General features: G+C 55.4%; 1 protein-coding gene across 1 annotated transcript; it reads right to left on the bottom strand.

Annotated features, from left to right (window-relative positions):
* Positions 1-1,048: 1,048 nt before the first annotated feature.
* FAM222A (family with sequence similarity 222 member A) lies at positions 1,049-25,335 on the bottom strand. The gene is made up of 3 exons (XM_084763471.1): positions 25,283-25,335; positions 20,045-20,172; positions 1,049-3,393 (listed from the first exon to the last, which is right to left on the bottom strand). The coding sequence occupies exons 1-3, from the start codon at positions 25,300-25,302 to the stop codon at positions 2,117-2,119; spliced, it is 1,425 nt and encodes a 474-aa protein (XP_084619597.1). The 5' UTR covers positions 25,303-25,335; the 3' UTR covers positions 1,049-2,116.
* Between the last annotated feature and the right edge of the window lie 824 nt (positions 25,336-26,159).

Here is a 26,159-nt window from a genome sequence, read left to right as displayed (position 1 = left end):
GTCTTTTGCACACTTACCCTTGTAGCCTGGTCTTCCGTACCCCGTGGGCTAGCAAGTGTGCCTAGCTCGTGAACCCCCACAGAAAAGCCTGGACTTGCCCACACGTGGATGCTGGGACTCCGTGTCCTCTGAGTGGACCATGAGTAACTGCGAGACTTCAGGAGACTGGGCCGCAGCTGAGGGCTTGGCCAATTTTGGAGTCTAGGCTGGGGCAAGCGATGCTCTACCCTCTGCACCCACACACACACTGGCCAGGGCTCCGTGTGGGGCAGGAGGGTCGCCTCAGATCGAAGGTCCTGACTTTTTCCCAGCACAGATGTCCAGCTCTTGTCCTGGAAAGGAGCTGGGGAGAGGCAATGTATGTGGGGACAGGGCACAAGGAAGACCTTGTGCTGTGGGGTGGGACCTCCTCTTCCAGGGTCCCATCCTGCTGGGTGCTCTGAGCCCTGCACACAGTAGGACAGGCAGACCTCTCACCTCATTCTGTGGGGCACCTGGCCAGGACAGCATGACCTCAGGCAGGACACTTCCCACCTTACAAGGGTGCTGTCTCTGGCGAGACACAACTGGTCCCTGGAGAACGATGAGCTGCCATGGTGGACAGGATTGACAGGATTGACAGGGTATGGGCACAGGCCAGGTTGCCCAGGGTCATCTGGGCTGGCCTGACAAGCCGTGTACTTCCACACTGCCATCCTTTAAGCTGGGAGGACGACAGACAAGCAGAAAGGAGCTGGGAGGGACTTCTGGTGGGGAGTTTCAGAGCCACCCCAGCACTAGGAGGAACTCAGGGCTCAGGTTGGATTCTGACTTTGTGCCCGTGGACGGACCACTGACCACCAGCCTGTGAGGTGACATGTAAGACCTAAGAGCATCCAGCCTGGAGAGCTTTGTGATAACTTGGGCGTGGAACACCCTGTATGCCACCCCCACCCCGCACCCACAAGGCTCCGTGGGGCGCCCCCCGATGGACCTCTGGTGTGTGTGTTGGGGGGGGAGCCAGCAAGAGTGAAAACAGTTTTGCAGCGAATCCACAGCTGAGACACCATCTGTTTTCCTTTTTTTTTCTCTTTCTCTTCGTTTTTAAAACAATATAGTGCAGACTGCACTTCTCACAGTAGAATATAATGGTCAATTCTAGTATAAAAAAAAACATTCTCAGAGATTTGTAAATGCACTTAGTGCTTGGGCAGGCCTTGGAGGGGTACAGTACCGCGGCTGGGGGGCCCGGGGCTGGTGGGGCCAGGGGACTGCAGGCCTTGAGGACTTCCTGGGCTTATCAACCCCCCACGGCAGTGCAGGCCAGGCCTGGGGGACTGCAGAAAAGGAGCTGGATTGGGCATTCCAGTTATAGCCAGCAGGTCACCCTCTCACTGCTCCCCAGGAGACCCCACATGTGAAGAAAGGCAAGACCGTCCTTGTGACTGGAGCCTGAATTCACTGGGGCCCCTTGTTAGCCCCTTTGTGCGCATAGGAAAATGGTGTCCCTTCCTCCAGCTGCAGACAATTGCAATAAATGTACAAGTCTAGGATGCGAGTGGCGTGTCCTTAGGCAAGGTGCCCTTGTGCGATGCACCAACTGCTCCCAGCAGCCCTGTGAGATGTAACGGAGGGAACAGAGAAGAGGTCGGTCCGGGGTGTACGGAGTAGGGTGCCTAGTAGGAAGGGCGGGTAGAGGAAGGGTCACAAGGAACGGGCTGGTAGTCCTGAGGCGGCCTTCACCTGGATTAGCTGGTGGGGGTGGGGCACTTTGGACCCAGGGGATTGTGGGTAGAGACCCGGGTGCTGACTGGAGCAGCACCTCTGCTGGAGACCCAGAAGGAACTTCGTGTTTGCGGGGAACCCTGCTCTCCCTGCCTAGATGAGGGATGGGCCCTGCAGGCAGCCCTGGACCCTCCCTGCTTCCTGGGGCAGTGAGCGGTGGTGGAGAAGCCCTGGTGTGTGAGGTTACCCTGCCCGCCCATCGCCCATCGCAGTGAGGAGGTAACCAGCCTGGCTTCCCTGTGGACACGCGGCCCCAGGGCAGGTGGGGCACCCTGCTAGCTGCCTGCCCTGTGCTGTGGCCTGCCAACCCCCAGCACCCTGTCCATCTGTCCATGCACCCGCAGGGCAGACCTTATCTGTAGACAGGTAGGCGGATGTGGGCATGCTGATGGTCCAGCAGCCGGGGCACGGCCACTGTCTCGTAACCCTTGCCCAGCATCTGTTCCTTGATGCAGGGCGGCCGGATGTCATTGATGAGGTACTCCAGCGACTGCAGGCTGCTGCTCAGCACCGCTGTGTTGCACACGCTCTTGCTGGTCAGGCCTGAGAGTGTGTCTGCAGGAGGCCCGGCTAGCTCCCGGGCAGCTCCCGGCCCCAGCTCTGTCACTACGGCAGCTGCTGCTGCTGGATTGTAGCAGTCACTAGTAGGTGTCACCAGAACACTGTTCCAAGGGGCAGCAAAGTACTGGCCCACAGTGAAGCCGGTGGGCAGCCCCACACCACAGTTGTGAGGCGACCCATTGGCTCGCTCGAACACCCGCCCGCCACAAGTCTCGGGGGACTTGCTGGCTACGGTGCTACTATTGTAGGCTCGCAGTGGCTGGGGTGGGGGTGGGGGTGGCTTCTGTGGCCACAGCAGGTAGTCTAGGCCACCTTCCACATACCCTGCAGGTTTGGCGGCCCCAGCCAGTGTTAGGGCTGGTGTGGCTCCCTGGCTCAGTTCTGTGCCTTTCCGGCAGTCTGGCAGACCGGCTGTGGCCGAGTATGCCATGCTAGGAAAGCTGGGCACTGGGCCATGTTTGGCTGGACTGGGGTGGGGCACAGCCACGCCCTGACAGGCGCTGGGTGCAGCGCCCGGGGCCTGGCACTGCTGGTTGAGCTGGTACAAGATACTATGGATAGAGGGTAGGTTGGAGGGTGGCAGGGGCAGGCCCCGGCCCGGCAGAGGGATCACAGAGGTGGCAGTGGCTGCTGCAGGCAGGCTGGGCGGAGGGGCAGGTGCCTCAGGTGGCTTTGGGTAGGCCAAGGGCCCCAGGGTGCTAGGCACCGGGTAGGGTGCAATGCCCACCTGCACGGTGGCCGGTGACAGTTTAGTCCGCTTGCCCTCCACGCTCTTGAGCACGCTTTTGGCGTGCCCAGCAGGCACAGCCGCACTAGAGGAGACGGCAGCCTTGACGATGGCCAGCAGGCCCTGGTAACCGGTGGTGTGCTGAGGGTAGGGGCTGTAGCGCTGGCCGCTGGTGTCATAGCCGTTGACCGTGCGGCCGAGGTGCTTGTGCTGTGGCACTCGGATGTTGGTGGGGAAGATCTTGATGGACAACGGGCTGTTGGCCACCTTCTCAGCGTACGCGTCCAGCTCGGCTGGGCTTGGGTAGCGGGCAGAATGCATAGAGCTGGCCACCGACTCGCCTGCGGGGACAGAGGCACACGTGAGAGACGGGCTGGCGGCCACAACCCCTCACTCCTCACCGTACTGGGTGGGAGCTGCCCAGGCCCCTTAACCTTACTCGTTTTTTCCTGTTCCTCCCACACTTCCAACTATCGGACCGAAACGTGAGGCTCACTGAGGAAACTGCCCATTTACAAGGTTGAGATGTAGGCCAGCCCTCTGCCACAGGCATGCTTCGCCACTTTTTTTTTCCTCTTTGAGACAGGGACCCCTGCGTGTTCTAAGTTGTCCTCAGACTTGACGCGTATACAAGGATGACACTGACGTTCTGACTCCTCTGCCGACACCATCCCCCCCCTCCCCCCTCCCACCCCCCCCACCCCTCCACCCCCCGGCGAATGCTAGGCTCACAGGTGTGCTGTTATACTGCTATGTATTGCTTGGGGTTGAACCCGGAGCCTCACGATGCTGGGCAAACGCCCTGCACGCTGAGCACCCCTAAGCCCCCAGGTGCACTTCCAGCAGCACGGACTAGCTACGCTGGCATTCTAGGTTGGGTACTCATGGTGGCTGCTCCAAAGACCCTCTCCTGACACCCTGAGCCATTCCAGACCAAAGCACAGCCAATAGCTTCCTGTGAGGCAGGGGGGCGTGGACAGGCAGGGGTTGGGTGGAACTGAGGTTACGTGGGCTCTGTGGTCCTGGGTAGGCAGGGGTTGGTGTAAGCAGGGCACCGCTGTTCCGAAGGCTGCCTCCACCGGTATCTGGGAGGATTTAGCAGCTCCATGTGTAGGAGGCAGTGCTACCCTAGGCAAGGCCGCCTCCCACCTGGTCCTCCCAGAGCCAGGACCGACCTGCGCGGCTTTAGTCTGAATGGTGGGTCTCTGTGTTAGGGAGGCCAGCAGCTGACGGAGCTCTCCCAGACAGGGTCACCAGAGGCAGCTGGGAGAGCTCAGGCCACTCCAAACAGCCCCCAGGAGATACTTGCTTGTCACAATTATGTACACTGGTGGCTTCCAGTGGGCTGGGTGGCTGCCTCACGTCCCAGAGTGGGCAGAAACAGACTTGGGGCGGGGGAGGGGGTTGATCCGTCCAGCCCCATGGGTCAGCAAATGCTTTGCTCAGGTCAGCTACAGACGGTCTTGAGTGGGGGAGGTGTATCAGGGCCGGAGGCGGCAGGGACAACATGGCCGCACCCCTTCCTGCCCCTCTTTGGGCCTAACCTGGGGCGAGCAGGTGAGGGCACCCCTACCCTGCTCTGGCCAGTCCCTACTCTTAAGTAGCCTAAAATAAACTTGGTGTGGAGAATGGAAATGTCACTTTGGCCAACGGGGGAATCTTTCTCAGCGATTGGATTTAAACTACATTATACAAGCAATTTCATGGGCACTTAGCACCGCTCTGAGAATCCCGCAAAAAAGGGACCAGCTCTTCATTTGCCAGCCATAAATCAGCAGTTGCTATAATGAGCACAAAAATGTCACTTTTATGCAATTTTACAGATGAACAAAACTGGTGAAATTAGCTGTGGAAACCTACCATACTCAGCAAAAGCAGCTCCCGGGAGGGGGAAAAAATGATATCCGTATTTTCGTTTCCCTTAAACTCTTTCCAAGCAAGCCTCTGCCATTGTGGTGTGAAAACTCATTTGTCCTCTGCATTACGCTTTCGCTCGGAGTTTATCTTGAGTATCCAATGAACCACCAACTGTGAAAATGATTAAATCTACAAAATCTATCTAATGGATGGAATAAATTAGGTGTTCAAAACCTTAAGAAAAAGGGGGGAAGTGCCTGCTCTTTACTCGTGTTGCCAGCAGAGGGCGCACCTCACCCCATGTGTTAGTGGGCATCCTGCAGGTGTGGCTTCTGAGGGAGGGTGTCGGGATACACAGCCTCTCCACCAGCAGTGACAGTGTGCCAGCTCTGCCTCCACCATTTTCAGAGTGGCTTGTGTAAGGGGAAGGGGGTAGGGGGTGGCATCCCTGTGCTGTAGGGAGGGAGGGATGTGCCATGTGGCAGCCAGCCTGGGGTCCTGCCTCCCAGACCACCTGGCACTCCAGCCCCTACAGAAGTCCCTGGGTCCCACACCCGGCAGGATTGAAGTCCCCACCCCCACCCCCAAAACAGGGTTTCTCTAGGTAGACCAGGCTGGCCTCGAACTCACAGTGATCCGCCTGCCTCTGCCTCCAGAGTGCTGGGATTAAAGGCGTGCGCCACCACGCCCGGCTCAGGGTTGAACATTATACCCAGTAAGACCCTTTGGAAGGGACATGGCTCTCCCACGACACCCAGTAACACAAGGAGGCCTCCGGGGATGAGGAGAAACCTGGACAGCGGCCATGAAGTCTTGTTGGAACCAGTTCAGCCGTAGCTGAGTCCCCTAAGGGAGCCTGAGTAGACACACAGTCACCCGTCACAAGGTTAAGACGACAGAGAGGTCTCCATTTTACAGGTGAGGAGATCAGACATTACAGCCAGCCAAGGTCAGAGCTAGGCCTGCCTGTCTTCTGGGTCACCAGCACTCCACCCCAGGCAGGGCCTGGAAGGGCTGGAGCATGTCGGAGGGCCTAAGGCCACCCTTAGGAGAGGCAGAGAGAGGGAGAGACTGCCTGGGCTGGTGCTTGGCGAGCCTCTTCCAGGGCGTGGTGACAGGGAGCCTGCTGGGGTCTTCTACCACAGACCTGGTTTAATCATGGGCCCCACATACACCTTTGAGATGGTAGCCCCTGCCTTAGCCTTGATCCCTCAGAGACTTTTTCTGGCTATCCCCCAGTGGGCCTGGCTTGGGACCCTGGGCTACTTGGCTCCTGGGCCCAGGTTGGCAAAGTCTCAGACTTTGCTGAGGAGGAAACCCAGTCACCAAGTGCTCATACTGTCACACAGGGCCATAGGGGGTAGGGAAAGGTCCTTGGGGGGGGGGGGCTGGGGAGCTCTGTGACAGCAGGCTCCTCAGTCAGGGGAGGAGGAGGAAGAGGAAGAGGAGGAAGAGGAGGAGCGCAGCCTCCAGATCTCCCTGTGTTTTCCGGCTGGTTTGGGGACTCTCATGGCAGCATCTGTCACCACCAAAGGGACCACAGTAGCCTGACTACAGCTGGCTTCTATAGTTGGCTTCCAGACTCAGGCCCCCCTGTCTAGTGGCCTGTGCACTGCTGGGGCAGCGGGCTAAGGAACAGGCACCCTGCATGGGCATGGCTGGCAGGCTGACTGGTGTGGAGGGCACATCTGTGTCCTTGGGCACGTCGCCTGCAAATAGCGGTGTCTGATCCCCCTCACCTGATGTGAACTAGATCATGGGCCTGACTGTACTGAGGAGAGGGTAGTGTGGGCGGGCAGGGGAGCGATGCTAAGTGACTGTCTGTATCTATTTATCTGTCTGTCTGTCTACTACCTAATTAAAAAAAAATTATTACCATGTATACAGTGTTCTGCCTGCAAGCACTCCTATAGGCCAGGAGAGGGCATCAGATCACATTATAGATGGTTTTGAGCCACCATGTGGTTGCTGGAAATTGAACTCAGGACCTCTGGAAGGCCACTCAGTGCTCTTAACCTCTGAGCCACCTCTCCAGACCCCCTAACCTACCTACTTTTAAACACAGGGTCTCTCTGTGTAGCTCTGGCTGTCCTGAAACTATGTAGACCTCACAAAAGTTCTTAGGGATCCTCCTGACTTTGCCTCCCAAATGCTGGGATCAAAGGCAAGGCACGTGACCTCCACCTGGACTCAGCTGTGCGGAGAGAGGCCACAGACAGAAAAGTGAGTCTCCCCCTCCACCCCCAGGAGCATCATGGGACATACTCCTTACTGTCCTGTCCAGGACACAGTGGCTGCTTGGCCACGCTGCCCTGGGACTCCACAGTGAGGTTCAGAGGACTGTGTGGTTGGCTGAAGGGGCTTCCGGCTCGGACCTAGCGGTCAGTGTGGTAAGTAACCTCTAAGGGTAAAGAGAGAAGAGGGGGCAGCAATCCAGAGCTGGCTGTCGGGGAAACGCATTTCCTGGCCCCAGGCCACTGTGGCCATCCAGGTGTGTGCTCCCCGTAGTGGGTTCCCCAGGGAGAGACCCCTTCTATGACTGGAATATAAAATATCCCCTGGAGCATCCATGTGTTGGAGGCTTGGTCCCTAGCTGGTGGCACAAGGCTGACAAGGCTAGTCCACGGATGTGGTCACCTTGAGTGATCAGTTCTGTTCAGTTCAGATCAGGCTGTTCAGTTGGCCTGGCCTGGGTGGACAAAGTGGGTGACTGGGTTGTGCCTTCGAGGGTGAGGAGTTAGGGAGGCAGGTGACAGGCCTCTAGTTCCCAGCCCTCCCACGTGTGCCTGGATGCACCACTGACTGCCCTTCTCAGAGCCAGCAGTGAACTGGCTTCTTACTACGTGGGCCCTGGAGGGTCTCAGGAGCAAACTGGCCTTCCTTGGCGTCCTTGGCCCGTGCCAGCAATGACAATGATTGTTCTGAGCGCTTGTGTGACCTTCCTGCTCAGCTCCTCTGTAGAAAGCCTCCACTAAGGTGTGTAAGGAGACACTGGGGGGGGGGGGGCTGGTCACATGACCCAGACCTCCCTCTGCAACCTCCCTTCCAGTCACAGGCCCTGAATACACACAGAAGTGTCACATGTTTCCTTTGGGCCCTCCTGGGACCGCTTTGGAGGAAGCCTGGTTTCTCAGAAAAGGTTAGGCGTGCGGGGACGGCATCAAGTAAGGGTGACCGGGGCTGCCTCTCCCTGCATCCATCTCTATCCGTGAAGACCCCATTAAAGGCTTGTCTGGAGATTTAAAAGGCTGGCAGGAAGTGCCTGGCGAACTGTCGCTGCCATTAAGTTAATGTTATGGGCCTTTTACAGGTACGTTAAACAGACGTGGTTATTAACGAGTGTATTAAGCCAATTAAAACCAGCCCTCTGAGTGAGGTTTAATGTTGCCTCGGGGAGACAAGGCTTCGCCACTTTGCTGCCTGCCAGAGGCAGGCAGGGGAGGGAGGACAGACCCCGGTTCTGAGAAGCTGAGCGGCTGTAGCCTCACTTTGACCACGCACACCTCAGGCAGCGGGGGGGGGGGGGGGGGGGGGGGGGGGGGGGTTTCCAGACTCCAGGAGACTTAAACACGCAATGAGACACTTGCTCAAGTGGGGAGTGTGACACCCCCCCCAGCCCCCTCTAGACCTCCTGGGGGATCCAGGCCTGCGTCATTGAGGTGGCCTGGGGGACAGGCTCTGTGTTTTGTGAGGTGTACACTGGGGTTCCCTCTCCGTTTGCCACAATAACAGAGTGAGAGCGTGGCACTGGTTCTAAGCCCATTAGAACCAGGTCCTTCCCAGGTGGCCCTGCCCCCTACACAGGCCCCTGGAACCTCCAGAGTCAGGGTACAGGGTGGGGCTGTTGTGGAGTGGCAGCAGTGGTCAGTGACCGTTCCTTCTATCCAGTCAGGAAGTCCCAGGGTGGTCTGGGTTGAAGTGGGGGTGAGAGAGGCAGTTTCTAGGGCTTCTCTGGGACAGAAACGGTCCCTGGGCACCTCCCTTTATCTGCATTCCCCTTCACTGTGACACTGCGCCCTTGGAGGTGGCAGCCTCCTGAATGCTCAATTAACGTGACACTAATTAGCTGGTGGCACCGGCAGAATGCCTAATGAGGTCGCTCAGGAGGGGGTGGGAGACACTGGGCGGGGAGAGCAGCTGTTCCCAGGTCTTTATTGGGAAGGACTGCTGCTTGGCACCTTGTGGCTGTCCCAGGGACCGCAATCTGCTGCACCTACTGACCCCTGGTGGTCAACCAGAGGATCGGACGCTGGACAATTCCCGGTGTGCCCGGCTAATGGCTGGGGACCCCCGGGGCTGAAGGTGGGGGCGGGGAGTGATCACCATCTCTGGCTCTCTCTTGGGGCAGGGTGGTGAGTGTTCAGACGTTCGGGCACATGAACAAAGCCACGCCGTGCCTAATCACGGGGCGTCCTGCACATAGCTGCAACAGACAGGAGCTCCCCAGGCCCTTCCTCAACTCCCTAGTGCTGGCTGGAGCCTTGGGGTGGCCTCTGTGTCCCAGAAAGTGGGTCTGGGGACACTTCCATCCTTCCTCAACCTAACGTGCCTGTCCCTCACCTGAGCCTCAGGATTTCTTTCCTGCCCCTTTGCTTGGCTGTTTGGGCCACATGTGACTGTAGCCTACACCATGCACAAGAGGGTCAGCCTGACCCATCCCTATTCCTCTGGGTCTCAGGCCCTTTGTCCACTGCTAGACCCTTACTTTAAATTCTAAAGAAATATGCTCACATGTCAAAAATTACAATACCAGGACTGAGGGTGTAGCTCGGGGTGGATCGGCAGCTGAGCATACACAGAAGGCCCCGGGTCCCATCCCTGTCTCTAAGAGAACAAACCTCAGTTCTGTTTATAACAGCATCAAAAGTAATAGGATACTTAGGAACAGTTGTTTTTTAAAATTATGTATACAATGTTCTGCCTGCATGTGTGTCTGCAGGCCAGAAGAGGGCACCAGATCTCATTATAGGTGGTTGTGAGCCACCACGTGGTTGCTGGGGACTCAGGACATCTGCATGGGCAGCCAGTGCTCTTAACCCCTGAACCATCTCTCCAGTCCCTTAGGAACACATTTTTTTTTTTTAAGGAACACATTTTTAACAGAAGAACAAAGCGACCCACAAGTGACCAGCTATTGAAGGAAATGACACTAACAAACGGGAAGACATCCCATGCTCGTGGACTGGGAGACGAGGACGGCAGCCGACCTCCAGACCCCATGCAATTCCCGTGGGAATCTCAGCTGGCCTCCTCGCAGAGACCAAGAAGCTTGTCCTGAAATCCTGGAGATCCAGAAGAGCCCAAACCATTTCTAAATCTGAGGACTAATGCAAAGTTACACTATTCAGGCCAGGTGGGTACCAGACTTAAAGAGAGACACCAGCAGGGCAGGAGACTGGAGAGTCCAGAAGAGACATCTGTGTCATCACTCAGTAGGGAGAAGATGGTCTTGCTTGTTTATTTCTAGAAAGGGTTTCTCTGTGGTGGAATTCAGCTCAGTAGAGCAGACTGGCCTCGAACTCACAGATCTGCCTCTGCTTCCCAACTGGTGGGATTATAGGCATGTGCCACCATACCTGGCCGAAGTTGGCCTTTTCAATGACTGGTATTGAAGACAGCTATATATTGGTGGCAATCACTAGGCGGCTGCATTCACAATAATGATGTTGGATCATTTCTACACACAAAAACCATCTCCAGGGCTAGGCGTGGTGGCGCACGCCTTCAATCCCAGGACTCGGGAGGCAGAGGCAGGTGGATCGCTGTGAGTTCGGGTATAGCCTGGTCTACAAAGCGAGTCCAGGACAGCCAGGGCTACACAGAGAAACCCTATCTCGAAAAACAAAACAAAAAATTATCTCAAAACTGTATCAGAGACCTACGTGGAAAAGCTAAAACTTTTCAAAAGACCCTTTATTCATATATTGTATGTGGGGACGGAGAGAAAGCATGCCCCACTTGTGGGCAAGGGTGACAAATTTTACCATGTGGGTCCCGGGCACTGACTGAGTCCTCAGCAACAGGCACCTCCACCCACTGCGCTGCCTCACCAGCCTCAAGACTAGCACTGCTCAGGAGAAGACACGCGGGAAGCCGCGCCACAGCTCTGGTCACACGAGGCCTTGTACACACGCACCCTAACAAAGATATGGATGCCTTCAGAACCAAACGTTCTGGTGCTTCCAAAGGGACCAGGAAGCGTGACGGAGACGGCTCTAGGATAGAAGAGTCTCAGAAATCACACTCGTGAGACAAGACCAGGACACAGGCGGGGCCTGGGTAACCCGAGGAAAAGGCAAGCAGCTGCGTTGAAAGAAGAGCCGCACGCACATCTTCAAAGAAGATGCATAAAAGCCAGCGAGCACACAAGACGCAGACATAAGGCACCCTGAGGCTACAATAAAGATGGGGAGGGGGGCAGCAGGGAGGGTAGCTGGCGGGGGTACCCAAGAGGCTGAGCCAAGACGGTTGCTTAGGCTGCAGTGAGAGCCCCTGTAAAAACAACAAAGGGTTGTGGCGCCGGAGCTCGGTTCCCAGGTCGGACCCTTACAGGTGTTCACTTTGTTTCTTGCTCTGTGTACAGCCTTTGCTCCCGCCATGTTCCAAGCCGGCAAGCTCACTGGCAGTGTCGCCAGATCCCCCAGACGGATGAGGGGCAGAAGCCTGGCAGGGCCCACACACCGGACCTTCCCTCCCGCCCCAGGCAGGATGTGAGGGTGACACTCGTGCCACCCCGCCCCAGGCAGGACGTGAGGGTGACACACGTGCCACCCCGCCCCAGGCAAGACGTGAGGGTGACACACTTCCCCCTTCTCGTTTCTCTTCTACATTTTGATTTTGGTACTGGGCGACACAGAGAGACCCTGTCTCGAAACAACAACAACAAAAGAGTCGGTTCTCTCCCTCCACTGTGTGGTCCCAGGAATTGAACTCGGGTCATCAGGCTTGGCAGCAAGCACCTTGACCTGCTGAGCCCTCTTGCTGGCCCCTTTAGTGGCGAGAACCAGCGGCCCCTATAGAAAGCTAGTGGCTCGGAAGCTCACTGGGGCAGAAGCTCCGATTGGCAGGCCATGGAGGGATGAGTGCCCAGCAGTGGGTAAGGATGAGAATCTTGCTGAAAAGTGTACCTGAATTTGGGGGTACGTGCCCTTCAATGTTTCTCATCCATGGAGATGGGTAGGGGTGGGGGTCCTCTCACGCTGCTGTAGACATGGAGGTGAGGGTTGGAGTCACTCTCCTAAAGTCACACACATGTCCCGTGTGTGCCCAGCAAGGACCTTCGATCCATCTCAGTCCCTGGAGGCTTCTGGAGGAGGATGGGCCCCAAGGTCTGGGACAGGCTGTCCACTGCTCTTGGGCAGCTGCCCATCCCCCCACAGTGCCCCTGAGCACAGCACAGCCCCAGTCCCTGAACCCTGCCTCCCCCGCCAGCAACATGGTAGCTCCCTGGGGCTCTCTGCAGAGCCTGTATTTTTAGCAGTGCACAACTCAAAGTTTGTATATTAGTAGCTGCGATGAGAAAGTCAAATATTTATTAGCTGGTGAGGTCCTGCATAGCTGAGATGTAGGTTTTCTGCAGCAAGCTGATCAGGTCTTGCTGAGGACCCTGGGGCTCTGGCCAGCTGGGAAGGCTCGGCTCTTAGGCCTAAGGGAGGAGAGGGGACACACCCTCTCTTCTTTCTTTTCAGGTCATTTTCTCCTACCTAGTCACCTAGGATAGCCTGCTCTATCCTCAGCTCTTACAGATGCAACCTGTGGTCGTTTCTGGCCCCTCAGGTGTGTCCTGGGGACATGAGGCAGCTGGTCCTTGTCACAGTTCTGGAAGTCAGGCTACTGAGATCCTTCTCCAAGAAGAGGACAGGGGTCTCAGACTGGCTTCTCGGCCCCCTGGATCTTTTGATGTCACCCATCACAGGTGGCCAGAACTAGGCTCTTTCTTTCTTTTTTGGGGGGGACAGGGCTCAAGACAGGGTTTCTCTGTGTAGCCTTGACTGTCCTGGAATCGCTTTGTAGACCAGACAGGCCTCGAACTCACAATGATCCACATGCCTCTGCCTCCCAAGTGCTGGGATTAAAGGCTTGCGCCACCACTGCCTGGCAAACTAGGCTTTTTCTCTCCACCTCATCGGACCCTTTCTTTACAAAAGGGGACACAGGTCCTAGGAAACCAGCCAACTTGTCCAAGGTCACGCTGTCCATAGCCTGGCTATGACCTTTCTACCTCGGTGTTAACCCAGTAGAGCAGCAAAACTCAGCCAGCCCCTTCACTCTCAGTTCTGCTCAGGACAAAAGAGATGAGAGAGCCACTGCCCAGCTAGGCATGGTAGCCCACATCCACGAGCCCAGAATACAGGAGGTGGAGGCCAACCTGGGCTATATGGTGAGACCGTATTTAAAAACAAAGACAGATCCTGTGAGAGCAAGGCCCTAGAAAAACTGGCCATGAACAGCCCTGATGCCCAGCCAGCGTGTCACGACGTGCCTCTCCAGCTGCGTAGGCAGAGTGCCCGTAGCTGCTAAGGCCTGAATACCAACAAAAGCGCATGCTGTAAAAGATCTGGTGAGGTGATGTGCTGAGCCAGCAGCATGCACTCCCAAAGGCTGGGGGACACCCCAAACACCAAGCCTAAGCCCTCTCCCGTGACAGGAGAAGCGCATGGGACATACTTGGCTGAAGAGCACACGGGGCTAGGTATGAAGTCGGCATGCCCCACCTGCAGCTGGGAGTGATGGAGGAGGAATGGGCGGACGTGTGACACTCTGAAAGTCCAGTCGGGACATGGCCTCAGATCTTTACAACCGTGAACTTCCTGCGAACAGCCAGACAGGCAAGACAAGCTCACTCCCTCCAGAGGTAAGCCACGTCAAACACACTGAATCCCATCAAAATAAAGCTCGGGCAAGGTCATGGTTGGCACCAACTACACCCCGAGAGAAGGCGGTCGTCATAGAAGAAAGGGCAGTGACTGACTAGTGCCCCATGGAGGGATGGTCTAAAGGGAAAACGTGCAGTAAAAGCAACAGTGCAGCCGTGCGGGAGGTGGCAAGAATGTCCACAAAGCGCAGTGGCGGGGGGGGGGGGGGGCGGAGAGCACTGAGGGGGAAAGGGTGGAAAATGACCAAAGAAAGAGGGCTGGGGAGCTGGCTCAGTGGTTAAGAATGCTGGCTGCTCTTCCAGAGGTCCTGAGTTCAATTCCCAGCAACCACATGGTGGCTCACAACCATCTATAATGAGATCTGGCGCCCCCTTCTGGTGTGCAGGTATACATGCAGGCAGAGCACTGTAGTAAATAGAGAAGAGAGAAGAGAGAGGAAATGAAAGCTAGGAGCCAGGCTTAGAGGCCGTGGTCCCAGGAACGGGCTACAGAGGCCTGAGAGGAAATCCAAAATATTGATCACTTGAGGGCGCCCAGCAGCACACTGAGGGCCACGCAGGGCCAAACCATTGGGGCGGGGATCTTATTCTTGAGGAAACAGTGAAACAAAACCAGGAACCGTGGTAACGGGCAGAGGCTGAGGTGACGGCCCTGCTGACCACGGAAGGGAGCGAGGGGCCGGGCACGGTGCCGCGCCACTCGCCACTCTCGTCTTCACAAGCTGGGACCAGGAGATGCCGTTTGCAGCTGCTGAGGCTTGCAAATATAGTCAGCCCCAACAAGCAACTGCAGAACACACTAATTTCATCATTTTCTTCAGGGAAAAATAACACACACAGACTCAGAGCTGGGTGGGGAGACGGCTCCGTGCGTAAACATGAGACTTGAGTCCAGATCCTTGGAGTGCTCGTCAGCACTGGGCTTAGAGATGGTGGAGAGCAGCGGAGAGGGCGCCTGATGTCACCCTCGGGCGCCCCACCCCCACTACAGAGCAACACAATTGTTGAGTTAAAACTCCAGCTTCCTAAAGACAAGCAGAGCGCCCAGCTCAGAGTGCAAGAGCAAATACAACCAAATCCCCCAGCGCCTGAGCTTGGCTACACATCGGCCACCCCAGTAAGGATGAGAGGCGGGGAGAGGCTGCGTCTGTGACACAAAAGCCTAACCCAGCTGGGCAGCCTGAGAGTCACATCTAAGCACAGTAACCCAGAGAGGTCACAATCATGTAAAGAAAAACTCGAACTCAAAAGCAGACGTCAGCTATCCTAAAGACCACATCCAGGCCACAGATACGTTTGTTTTTAATAAAGGATTTAGCTGGGCGCAGTGCTGCAGGACTGTAATCCCAGCACTCTGGAGGCAGAGGCAGGTGGACTTCTGAGTTTGAGGCCAGCCTAGTCTACAAAGAGTCCAGGACAGCCAGGGCTACACAGAGAAACCCTGTCTCAGAAACAGCAACAACAAAGGATTTTTACTTCCCATGAAGGTTTACGGCCCCGGTATCTGCAGGTTAAACAGCACAGCAAGAGCATCACGGATTCCACAAGAAGAAGCAGCCCAGCACCGGCGAGCAGAGGACATCTGGGTCCTTCATCCAGAGAGATGCGAGGGTGTGTGCCAAACCTGCCTCCCAAAGGCAGGCTAGCGGCTGCCTTCTCAGCTCTCACAGAAAACCAAACAAAATCGAGGTTACTTTTCTATCACCAACAACCGCAGAGGAGAGCTGGTGCTTCCAAGTGGTGGTGGGTACCTAGTCACAAGGAAGACTTCAATAGACTTTTAGAAACATCTCTGATCATAGCACACAAAAAAATCCTCCTGCTTAGATGGACAGGTAGGAACAGGGGGGGAAACCCCAAAAAAACCAGAACCCGAATTATAAAACAACTAGAAAGTAAAAGTCAAAATAAGTATAGACTTTTGTAGCCTTTCATTACAGTGGTGCACGCCTTTAATCCCAGCACTTGGAAGGCAGAGGCAGGGGGACAGCCTGGTCTACAAAGTGAGTCCACAACAGCCAAGTCTACACAGAGAAACAAAAAACAAAAAACAAAAATCACTACAGACAAGGTGGCTCAGTGGGTAAAGGCACCAGCTGCTAACCCTGAGACCCGAGTGCAAACCTTGGGGCCCACATGGTGGAAAGGGGGAACTGACTCCTGCAATTTGTCCTTTTACCTCAATACCCCAGCTGTGGTACACACTATTTCTCATAGGCACAAAGAAATGTATTTTTAAAAAATATTTAAGTAAAAGAAATCATTATAAAGATTTTAAGTCTCTAACTCAAGAACTTCAAAAAGCAGGAAGATTTTAATAAAGATAAAAGCATAAACCAATGAATTAGAACCCCTAACAGGGTAATATTGCTAATAAATACTATAGCTGGGTCTTTAGGGAAAGCCAGTAGATCTTATCATTAGCTAATCTAATCAAGGAGACCAGGGGACCAGAGGAGGTGATGGCTCTGTCAGCAGACTGCCCATGTCCCTCAGAACCCGCAGGAGTGGACCGTAGTGACACGTGACTGTAACCCAGCACTGGGCAAGCAAAAACAGTGAACCGCCTGAGTCTCGCTGGCAGCCGAGTTCCAGCCAAGTGAGAGAGGCTGGGGTCATCCTCTGGGGTCATCCTCTGGGGTCATCCTCCGGCCTCTACGGTTGCACGTGAAGCTGCACACACGAGAGACAATAGCCACCGTGGGGTGAGATGCCACACGAGGCACCAAACCCGCTTTGCTCACCTCTCTGTAAGCTCCTCGAAAAACCTGCATTTTTGTTGTTTGGCTTCTCTGTGTACCCTTGGCTGTCCTAGAACTCGCTCTATAGACCAGGCTAGCCTCTCTTTGTTTTATTTTGCTTAACATAATCAATTATTGGAGAAGGAACAGCAAACGGCATTAAAAGGCTGCTGGCCCCACCCAGCACAGGCGGGCTCAGTTTCACCCTGGAAGTGAGCAAGCTTTCACAACAGGCACTAGCCATTGCCAAGGGCAGGGAGACAGGAGGGATGCACATGACAACAATCAACAACAAACTATTCTAACGTCGGGCATGGTACTAGGAGGTAGCCTGGGCTACATTATAAGAGCCTGTCTTAAAGGATGCTGAAGAGCTGTCTGCCCTTCTAATAAATTAACGTAAAACTATTGTTTGTTGTTTTGTTTGTTTGTTTTCGAGTCAGGGTTTCTGTGTAGTCTTGGCTATCCTGGTCTCGCTTTGTAGACCAGGCTGGCCTCGAACTCACAGAGATCCACCTGCCTCTGCCTCCTGAGTGCTGGGATTAGCAGGTGTGTGCCACAGTGTCTGGTGCCTTTGATTAAATATCTCAAAACAAAGCACAACAACAACAACAAAAAAAAACAGAGCATGGCCGGGCATGGTGGCACACACCTGTAATCCCAGCACTCGAGAGACAGAGGCAGGTGGATCTCTGTGAGTTCAAGGCCAGCCTGGTCTACAAAGTGAGTCCAGGACAGCCAAGGCTACACAGAGAAACCCTGTCTCTAAAAACAAAAACAGAAACAAAAGCCAGAGCATGGTGGCACACGCCTGTCATCCCGACTCTCCTCAGGCAGAGGCAGGGTGGTAACGAGCGCATTCTCAGCTACGGCACACTTGAAGCCAGCCTGGACTGCATGAGGCCTGCCTTAAAAAGTACAAAGTAAATGATCATTTTCACTGACTACAACCAGAGAGGCTGGTCTGGAAAGCCCACAGCAACAGAAGGATTCACCCAGGAGAGCAGCCTCCACCACGGGAGAAGCAAGGCGGCCAAACACCTCCTCCCCAGAAACAAACTAGCCCCCAAATCCACAGGAGCTAAATGCAGCCACTTAGGATGTTCCCAGGGGACACAGGAGGAAGTCAGAACACACAGGCACGCTTTGCTGGGGGGGAGGGGAGGGGGGGCATCACAAAGCGCAGGCCTCCATTTCTTCCAGGATATCTGTCAAGGTAAGCAGCAATCCTAAGTAAGTGGCTGCTCAGGTCAGAGGGCAAATACACAAAGTTGCCATGGAAATGGAGTGGGTGATTGACAAGGAGCAAGAAGCTCCAGTGAACACCTGCCTGCATTACCTGTGCTGCAAGGTGGCTGACCTGGGAGCGGGCAGCGATGGGCCGGCAAATGGCTCAGCAGGTAAAGGTGCTGTCCGCCGAGCTCCAGGGCACGGGTTTGGTTTTCGGGACACACAGGATGGAAGGGGGTAACTGATTTCTGCAAACTGACCTCTGGCCTCTACCGTGTGCCTAGTGACATGTGGGCTCATGCACAAAACAAATGTAACTACAGAGAGACAACCACAAAAGAATGCTCACGGTGTGGCTTAGAGTTGAACTTCTCTGTGGAGAAGGCAGGGGTGGGGGGTGGGGGGGGGAGGCAGCTGTCATCGGTATGGCGTTTCCGTTGCTTACAGTGAGGCTGTGACATGCCTGCTGATGCGGCCTCACTCCAGGAGTGTCCCCAGAGACCACTGCTGGCGGAGCAGGGTCAAGTATAGCTCAGCAAATTCACCAGAGAGGTAAAGGCAGGGGGTGGTCAGAAGGCCAGAGTCATCTTTGGCTACACAGTGAGTTCAAGGCTAGCCTGGGCTATATACAAGGACTTCCTTGCCTTAAAAAAAAAAAAAATCGAAACGGGGTGGGAGATGAGAAATATGAATGAGAAGGTGGCGGACCTCGCTAGCTAGCTCAGTGACAAGACAGCTTGAGTGAGGGCCTGGGTTCAATCCCCAGAGTCACCAACAGAAAAGGGGCTGGGGGTGGGGAAGGGCGGTATCAGGCTGACTGCTGAACACAGATCACAACTTCACCCTTTATAACCAGTAAGTTACAAAACAAAGTGGACAGGGTTTCTCTGCAGAGCCCCAGCTGTCCTGGAACTCACTATGCAGACCAAGATGGCCTCGGACTCACAGAGATCTGCCTCCCAAGAGCTGGGCAAATATTTTTCAATCCTGAGAGATGAGGGGGGCGGGAGGATGCCTTTTGAAGCTGTAAGTCATATACTTTTAAACAAGAGACTGGGAGAAACCTTGGGGAAATAGTTTCCCTTGAAGTAGCAGCCCCCCCCCCGGGGGGGGGGAGGATTCTCTAAGTCAGACTTAAAGCCCAAAAGCCACACAAGGAAGGGCTGCCGAGCTGAGGCAGAGTCTAAGACGAAAGACAAATCAAGGGAGCCGTGCAGTCCACGCGCCACACACAAGCAGCTCCCACAGACCATCAAAAGACGAACCACGAACTGTACAGAGTGCTCAAAGTTAAAACAATTGCTATGACGCCAAACGACACCAAACCTCTGTCATTTTAAATGAAAACTGCACAGTGACCCTGTATCCACTGCACAGGTGTCAGTCAATGCCTGGTCTGCTCAGGGTGAGGATCCAGGGAACTGGGTCCTAAACATAGGGCTGCACAATGTCCCAGCTAAAGCTGTCACACCACACCCACCAGCGTCACAAACTGTCCAACATGCCCTGGCCCCATATTTCACCTTCCAGAGTTTTCCCCCACGCTCTGTTCACACCTGGTGACAACACAGGGTGTACTGCTACACGGCTTATCAAATCAAGTCTTGGGACAGTCTAAATAGAGGGTTGGCCAAATAAATCAGGGCCATCCGTTGCCAGAGAGAGGGACATGGAAGAGGCAGTTCTTTGGCAGCTGACCTGAACCATGTGCGGCTAAGTGAGTGAGAGTGCTGGACCGTGTCAGATGTGTGCGTGTGTGCGCACACACAACTTGCCGGAGCACATCAAACATCTGGGGGCACAGGAAATGGACACAGCTGCCTCCGAGGGAGGGGCTTTCATCCCCGCCTCCTGCCTTAGGAATGTTGGACAAGAATGCTGTTTTCAAGATAAATAAATAGTTGAAGAAGCAGTAGTGTAAACATCGGCTTCTGGGCTGCAGGGCAGCAGCTATGCTGTGCTTCCCTGGAGATCCGTGCCCATCCCAGACTCAAGCTCAGGGCCACCTGGCATCCCTCCCGAGGGCTGGGGTTATAGCTGCAGTCAGGTCCAACTCTGGGACTCTGGTTTGGAGGCATGCGGTAGGTGGGCTCCCTGGGGCACGAACACAAGCCTCTAAGCTATCTCTACTACAGAAGTTCTGCATAAGCTCCCCAGACGGGGGTCATGACCCACCCAACAGAGCCCCAAGAAACAGAAAGCAAGTCCCCCACTCCCTGCAACTCAGATTGTGTAAGGAGGAACCAGGGGTGGGTGGGGGGCAGGAGGCAGTGGACGGGTCTCACTCACACTTGCGCAGCTCCAGGCTCTTGCTCGGACAGGCCAGGTGTTGGCCGGGTGGGTTCTGAGTCCTCTGCAGACAGGCCAGCATGGCTGAGCTGGGAGCCCTGAGCCGGGCAGGTTCTGCAGCAGGATCCCTGTGGAGAGAGAGATGAGGCCCTGGTCACTGAGGGCTGTTCTGAGAACCTTCCGCCCTCCCCAGCACCCCAAGAAACATCATCATATTGGTTTGTTTTTGAGACATGTCTCTTTGTGGTCCAGGCTGGCCTACAGCAGAGTGCCCCAGGTGCTGGGATCAGGGGCATGTGCCGCCGTGCCTGGCTTCGGGCCAGATGTTCAGAACACACATTCCATCTCCCTCGGAGGCAGTAACCGAGGTTTCCAGAGGCATCACAGGAAGGACTCAGGTCTCAAGGGCTGACCCTCCACCACAACATGGCCAGAATTCCTCTCAGTAGCCGGGTCACCCCCAAATATGTCAGATTCCCACCCCTCTAGGGTCTGATTCAAGTTGTCCTTTGGCTGTTGGTGGACCCCAGCTCTGTCACTGTCCTGTGACACATCAGCTCCTAGCTCACAGGCATGGGGGGAGTAGCCAGGTAGGGCTAGTGGGTACAGTGGCCCAGTTTACGTAAGTGCTGGTCTGGCACCTATTTGGGGTGTTCCCCCAGCACCCCTGGGGAACAGGTGTCAGGATGGTACGTCCTGGGAAGGGCTAGGGAGCTCTTCCCTGAGTCTACTCACCCCAAGTAGGAAAGGCAGGGCCAGAGTCGCCCACAGCAGCCCTTAGCTGGCAGCTCCGATGGCCCCCGCTAGCCCACGCCCTGTTCATGGGGACACAGGAAGCCAACATGTCCCCACAAAGCCGACATTCCTGGGGGCCTGACCCAGTGAGCACTGGGGTCAGGACAAGCCAGGCTTGGCGGCCACCATGGAAGATAGGGGAGTCCCAGTCTGGCCTCCCCCCCTCACTCCCTGCCATAGAGAAGGGCTCAGCCTGGTTACTGAGGTCCCATTTTCCTTACCCGTCGCCACCCCGGCCCTGGCAGCCAGCCTGGGCTGCCTCCACCCTGAGCTGGTTGGAGGGGGTGCAGGGGTGTTTAAGGAGAGGGGAGGGAAGGTATTTAATACTAAACAGGTGTCTGAAGCCTGAGATGCTGCTGCTGCTAATAATGAAGTATTCATGAGGAAAAGCCTTTTTTTTCACCACTTTCTTAAGATACTAATTTCACAACAAGCTCCTTGTTACGGCGCAATTATTCCAATCTTGTATTCCTCGAGACGGTGGCAGCCTCCCGTCTGTCCTGGCCTCTCGGTAAATGAAAGACAATCACGTAACCACCTTTCATTATACGCCATTTTACTTTCAGCAAAGGTACCCGAGAGTAAAGATTTCCTCTGAAAGGGACTTTTATTCAGTTTCAAAACCAATTTTCTCCTATTACTGTCTAAAAAAAAAAAAAAAAAGGAGGGGAGAAAAAAAAGAAAGGAAAAGGAAGTGGGGGATGGATAGATGGGGGAAGGGCAGGGTGCTCTTCCCCTCCCCCAGCCGGCGGTCTTAACACAGCGAGGCAATAAAAGCAGCAATATCCACTTCCTGGCTTTGATTTCTGGTAATTTTAAAATATGCCATTACAATCAAGGCAGAAATGACACAGCTTAGGAGGCGAGTGGAGTGGGGCTTACTGCAAGGACGGAAGTCCTTGACTGCAGACAGGAGCGAGGCTCTTCAGGGGCCCGGGAAGGAAGCATGTGGCAGACCGAGGCCTGCTGGGACACCACCACCACACGCCACGGCTCTGAGGCGACAGTCCACCCCACCAAGCCTAAGTGTGCTGGCTTTCCACACACTCTGCAGGTGCACCCTGTGCACGTGCAATACACACCCTTGTGTCACACTCTGGTCACACTCCGTCACATGGGTGGGGCCCCTGAAATGCACACAGACAGGAAATGGAGCTGACCGGCCATGGGGACACAGGACCTGTGCACACAAGGCTGGCGGCCCCTGCCTTGGCTTCGCCTACCTCTCTCCATGACAGCATCTGTTTCCTGCCGTCCTGATGCACCGGGGTGGGGTGGGGGCCCCACACCCTTCTCCTCACAGGAGACGTTAGATTGAAGTGGGCCAGAACCTGGGGCCTCCAGAGCTGTCTGGCTTCCAAAACCCAGGCGGTGCTTGGCCAGGAGGTGGGAGGTCAGAGCCCACAGTCCCACCCCACCACCCCAAGTCCCTGCATGGGTCAGTGACACGAGTTTCTCATCTGCTTCCCCAAGCCCCCAGACCACTGTCCATTCTCCCCAAACCTTGTGTCCCGCCAGAGACTACCAGGGCAGGTCTCAGATGAGCCAGGGTCCAGCCAAGCATTATGGGGAGTGGTACCCACCCCAAGTTTCCATATCACCCCAACACTTTGGTCTTTAAATTGTCTTCCAACACACAACCATCTCTACCTGGCCCAGCTGCCCAATCTCTGGCTAACTGCCTCATACCTTCAGACCATGGTCCCTGCTGTGCCCTCTGCCTGTGGCACTGTCACTCTGCCCATGTTAGTTCAGGGTTGTTTCAGAGGGCTCTGCAGGCCACTCCTCAGGGTGTTCCTTGCCACAGCCCCAATCTCATCAATTGCCAACTTCAAGTCTGTCTGTCTCTGCTGCACCGTGAGTTCCCAAGGGGTGAGAGTCCTGTCATACTTGTTTCCTCCTCCCCAGTGTCTGGCCAGAAGAATCATGTAATAGGTGGATGTCTGGAGTCGCTCAGCAGCTAAGAGTGACTGTTGCTCTTAAAGAGGACATGAGTCTGGTTCCCAGCACCATGGAACTCCAGTTTCAGAAGGTATCCTGCCCTTTTCTGGCCTTAAGGGCACATGTATACACATGGCACACACTCACACAGACATGCAAATAAAAATAAAATAAAATTTAAAAAAGGGTGTCCAGCAAATGATCGCATCAAATGAACTGGTTATTGTGCAGTGAAATCCTGAGAGGCCCAGAGACACCAAGGGTCCCGCACAAGGTTGCACAGCAAGCCAGAGACAGGGCTGTAGTGGGCACCTAAAACACTCGTGCCTTTCCTGACATTTCTGGCCTCCCTCCTCCTTGCCTGGCCCCACCCCATCTACAGATGGCGGGTCCCTCAACCCCCAGCACAGAATCCTCACGGTCCAGCCCAGTCAGGGACCATCTGGAGAGCCGCACTGTCTGCAGATCGGACTGTTTATAAGCTCAAGGCCCTTTGTGACTTTAATAAAAAGGGGCAGAGGGTTGGGGTGGGAGGGGAAATGTCGCAAGCCTCAATGATTAGAGTGCCCTGGCACCATCCCTGACGCAGGATAAGATAAGACACCTTATCTGGGAGACACCCAAGGAGAAGCTCCTCTCCGCCAGATAACACCCCAGCTGTGGAAATGGCCTTTCATAGCTGGACGGCAGATAAGCTGTGACAGCGGAGGGAGGAGAAGAGAAACTTCCTGAGCTGAGAACGAGTCTGCTGAGGACAATGACAGCCGCTGTCTGTCTCCGCTGCCTTTATTCTATTCAAAGAAGAGTCTTGGGGGGCAGGGTGGGTCAGCCTGGCTGCCTTCTGTCATCTCTCCCTCTGTGTCTGGCTGCAGCGGGCAACAGGGCGTCTTAGAAACAGCAAGGTGCTGGGTGCTGAGGGTGGCAGTTAGTGTGTCCATGTTGACAGAGCAAAATCCCTTTGTACCCAAACCCATGTGCATCCTGCTGCTAACCAAAACGCGACGCGGCACAGCAGCCTCGGGGCTAGAGAGGGGCGTTAGCTTCCTTCCACACAGTAGGTTTTTCGAGACAGGGTTTCTCTCTGTAACCTTGCCTGTCCTGGACTCATTTTGTAGACCAGGCTGGCCTCGAACTCACAGCGATCCACCTGCCTCTGCCTCCCGAGTGCCGGGATTAAAGTCGTGCACCACCATGTCTGGCTCCATACAGATTTCTTAAGTGGCAGAGCCAAGGGTGTCCGAACCCCGACCTCAGTTAGCTGTACAGCAGTTCCATCCTAGCGGGGAGGATCCCAGAAGCCGCACCCACTCCTCATGCCCCTTCAGTCATAGCTGCAAGGCCTGGACTCTCCTCAGTGCCCACAGTCCACTGAGAGGGGCTGAGCGGAGAAGCACAGAAAGAGGAGAGAAGCCGGCTGGAGGCCCACGCACACATTCCATAATCACTCAATCCCTCATGGCGTGTGTGCCACGCAGCAGGTGGAGCCCTGCCCGCCCCCCACTCACTCATTCACTTGGGCACTAACACTTGTGAACAATTGGAGTATGGAGACGGGTAGGCGTGAGTTGCCGCAAAGCCCCGGGGTGGTACCGCTCACTTGGAACTGCGCGCCCTGGATAAATCCAGTGTAAGTGGAAAACAGATCACACGCCACACACACACACCCCCTCCTTCACTGGGTTGGCCCACCCGCCTGGAGGTGTCTGTCCCTGGAGTCAGGTAGAAAGTGCAGAACCACGTGACCTCCAGGCAAGGCGGGGACTCGGAGAAGGCCACCGCCTGTGCCAGTCCGTCTTTGCCTTTACCCCTGCACTGCCTAAGCAGATCTCCACAGCTCCGCTCAAGGCCAAGGACAGGCTTCCGCCTGGAGAGGAAGGGCAAACAGGCTTCACAGGGTGAGGAGTGAGGAGGTCGGAGAAGAAAGCCACCGGGAAGGGGAGTGGCAGCAGCAAGGGCACGCACCGAGGCCTGGACCTTCCTAGGTCTGTTTCCCTGCCTGAAGCTTGGTCTGGACATGGGACAATGTCACCCTTTGATTTCTCAGGACAAGCTACACAGGAGACCCAGGGCAGGGTCCTTGGCCTGTTGTCATGTAAAAAGATGAGGTGCCTATCCCTGAAGTCAGAACCCACAGTGGAGATAAGACTAAAGGGTGTAAGGAGGTCAGGGGGTGGGAAACAGGCTCTGCTCCACCCCACCCCACCCCCGGCTGTCAGTGAACACACACACACACACACACACACACACACACACACACACACACATCCTGACCGCACAGCTGCCCTGAGACCAAGGAAGAGCCTGCAGTACTATGTTGGGGGGCACTGGGGTCAAAGCCCCGCTGCGTCGCTCTGAGAGATTACTCACTTCCCTGCAGAGTCACCGGCACAAACCTCAGAAAACATTAGCCCATTGCAGAGAGATGCCAAGGGTCTCCAGGCGGCACAGCATCCTCACAGGGACCCCCTCCCTCTCCCGTCCTGCCCCCTCGGCCTCTCTTGCCTTGTTCTTGGTCTCCCCATCACTCTCTCTTCTAGGCAGCCAGAGCAGGAGCCGACTCCACCTCCTTCTCGCTGTTCCCTCCCCCCACCCCTGCTCCCAGAGCTCAAGGCCTTCCAGGGGACCCTGTTAATAATTAAATGTTAATCTAAAAAGCAATTTGAGCTGCGGCTGGGCAGATCTGGTTAGAGATTACATTAGCATGGAGGAGGCCAGGGTAATTTTCTTTAACCCCTCTCTCGATCTCTCTAGCCGGGGAATCTTCCAGTCACGGGGGCACTGCTGATTAAACAGGCCCAGGGCTGGGCTATGGATAAGGCCTGTGAAAAGTGATTATTTCCCGCTGCCAGTCGGGCTGGCACAAGAAGGGGATTTTCACTCTTTTAAGGGTGGGGGTGGGGAGCATTGCCCCCCTTCAACAGCAGCCTCATATCTCTTGTCAGGATTACTGCCCCACCCCACAGGCCATGGGCCCCTAGGATGCCCATCTGCCCCCCTGTCTCTGGCCCAACACCTCTCCATCCAGCCCCTTTCCCGCTATTTCTAAATTCTTGTCTAGGAAGGGCACTGAGCCAGAGACACTGGTAGTTCTAGGGCAAAGAGGAAAACAAAAACTGGAGGGAAAACCTGGGATTCTGGGTGTAGGCAGAGTGCTCGGGTGGGTGGGCTTCCGCGCTGGCTGGGTTTAATGTCAACTTGGCGCAAGCTAGAGTTATTTGGGAAGAGGGACTCTCAACTGAGAAGATGCTTCCAGAAGGTCCCTCTGCGGCAAAGTTGGCAGTGCATTCTCTTAGTTAGTGACTGAGGTGGGAGGGCCTCCCTCCAACATGGGTGGTACCATCCCTGGGCTGGTGGTCCCGGTGCGTAACAAAGCTGGCAG

Source organism: Acomys minous, assembly GCF_964271855.1.
Source record: "Acomys minous genome assembly, chromosome: 16".
NCBI lineage: Eukaryota > Metazoa > Chordata > Mammalia > Rodentia > Muridae > Acomys > Acomys minous.
Note: the sequence above shows the minus strand (reverse complement) of the source record. Positions and strands in the feature narration are given on the sequence as shown.

Coding starts and splice junctions, on each gene's coding strand:
- FAM222A (XM_084763471.1), bottom strand. CDS start 25,302: ATGGGGAGACCAAGAACAAG. Junction 20,173..25,282: donor ATGGGGAGACCAAGAACAAG/GCAAGAGAGGCC, acceptor CTCTCTCCACAG/GGATCCTGCTGCAGAACCTG. Junction 3,394..20,044: donor GAGCCTGGAGCTGCGCAAGT/GTGAGTGAGACC, acceptor CTGTCCCCGCAG/GCGAGTCGGTGGCCAGCTCT.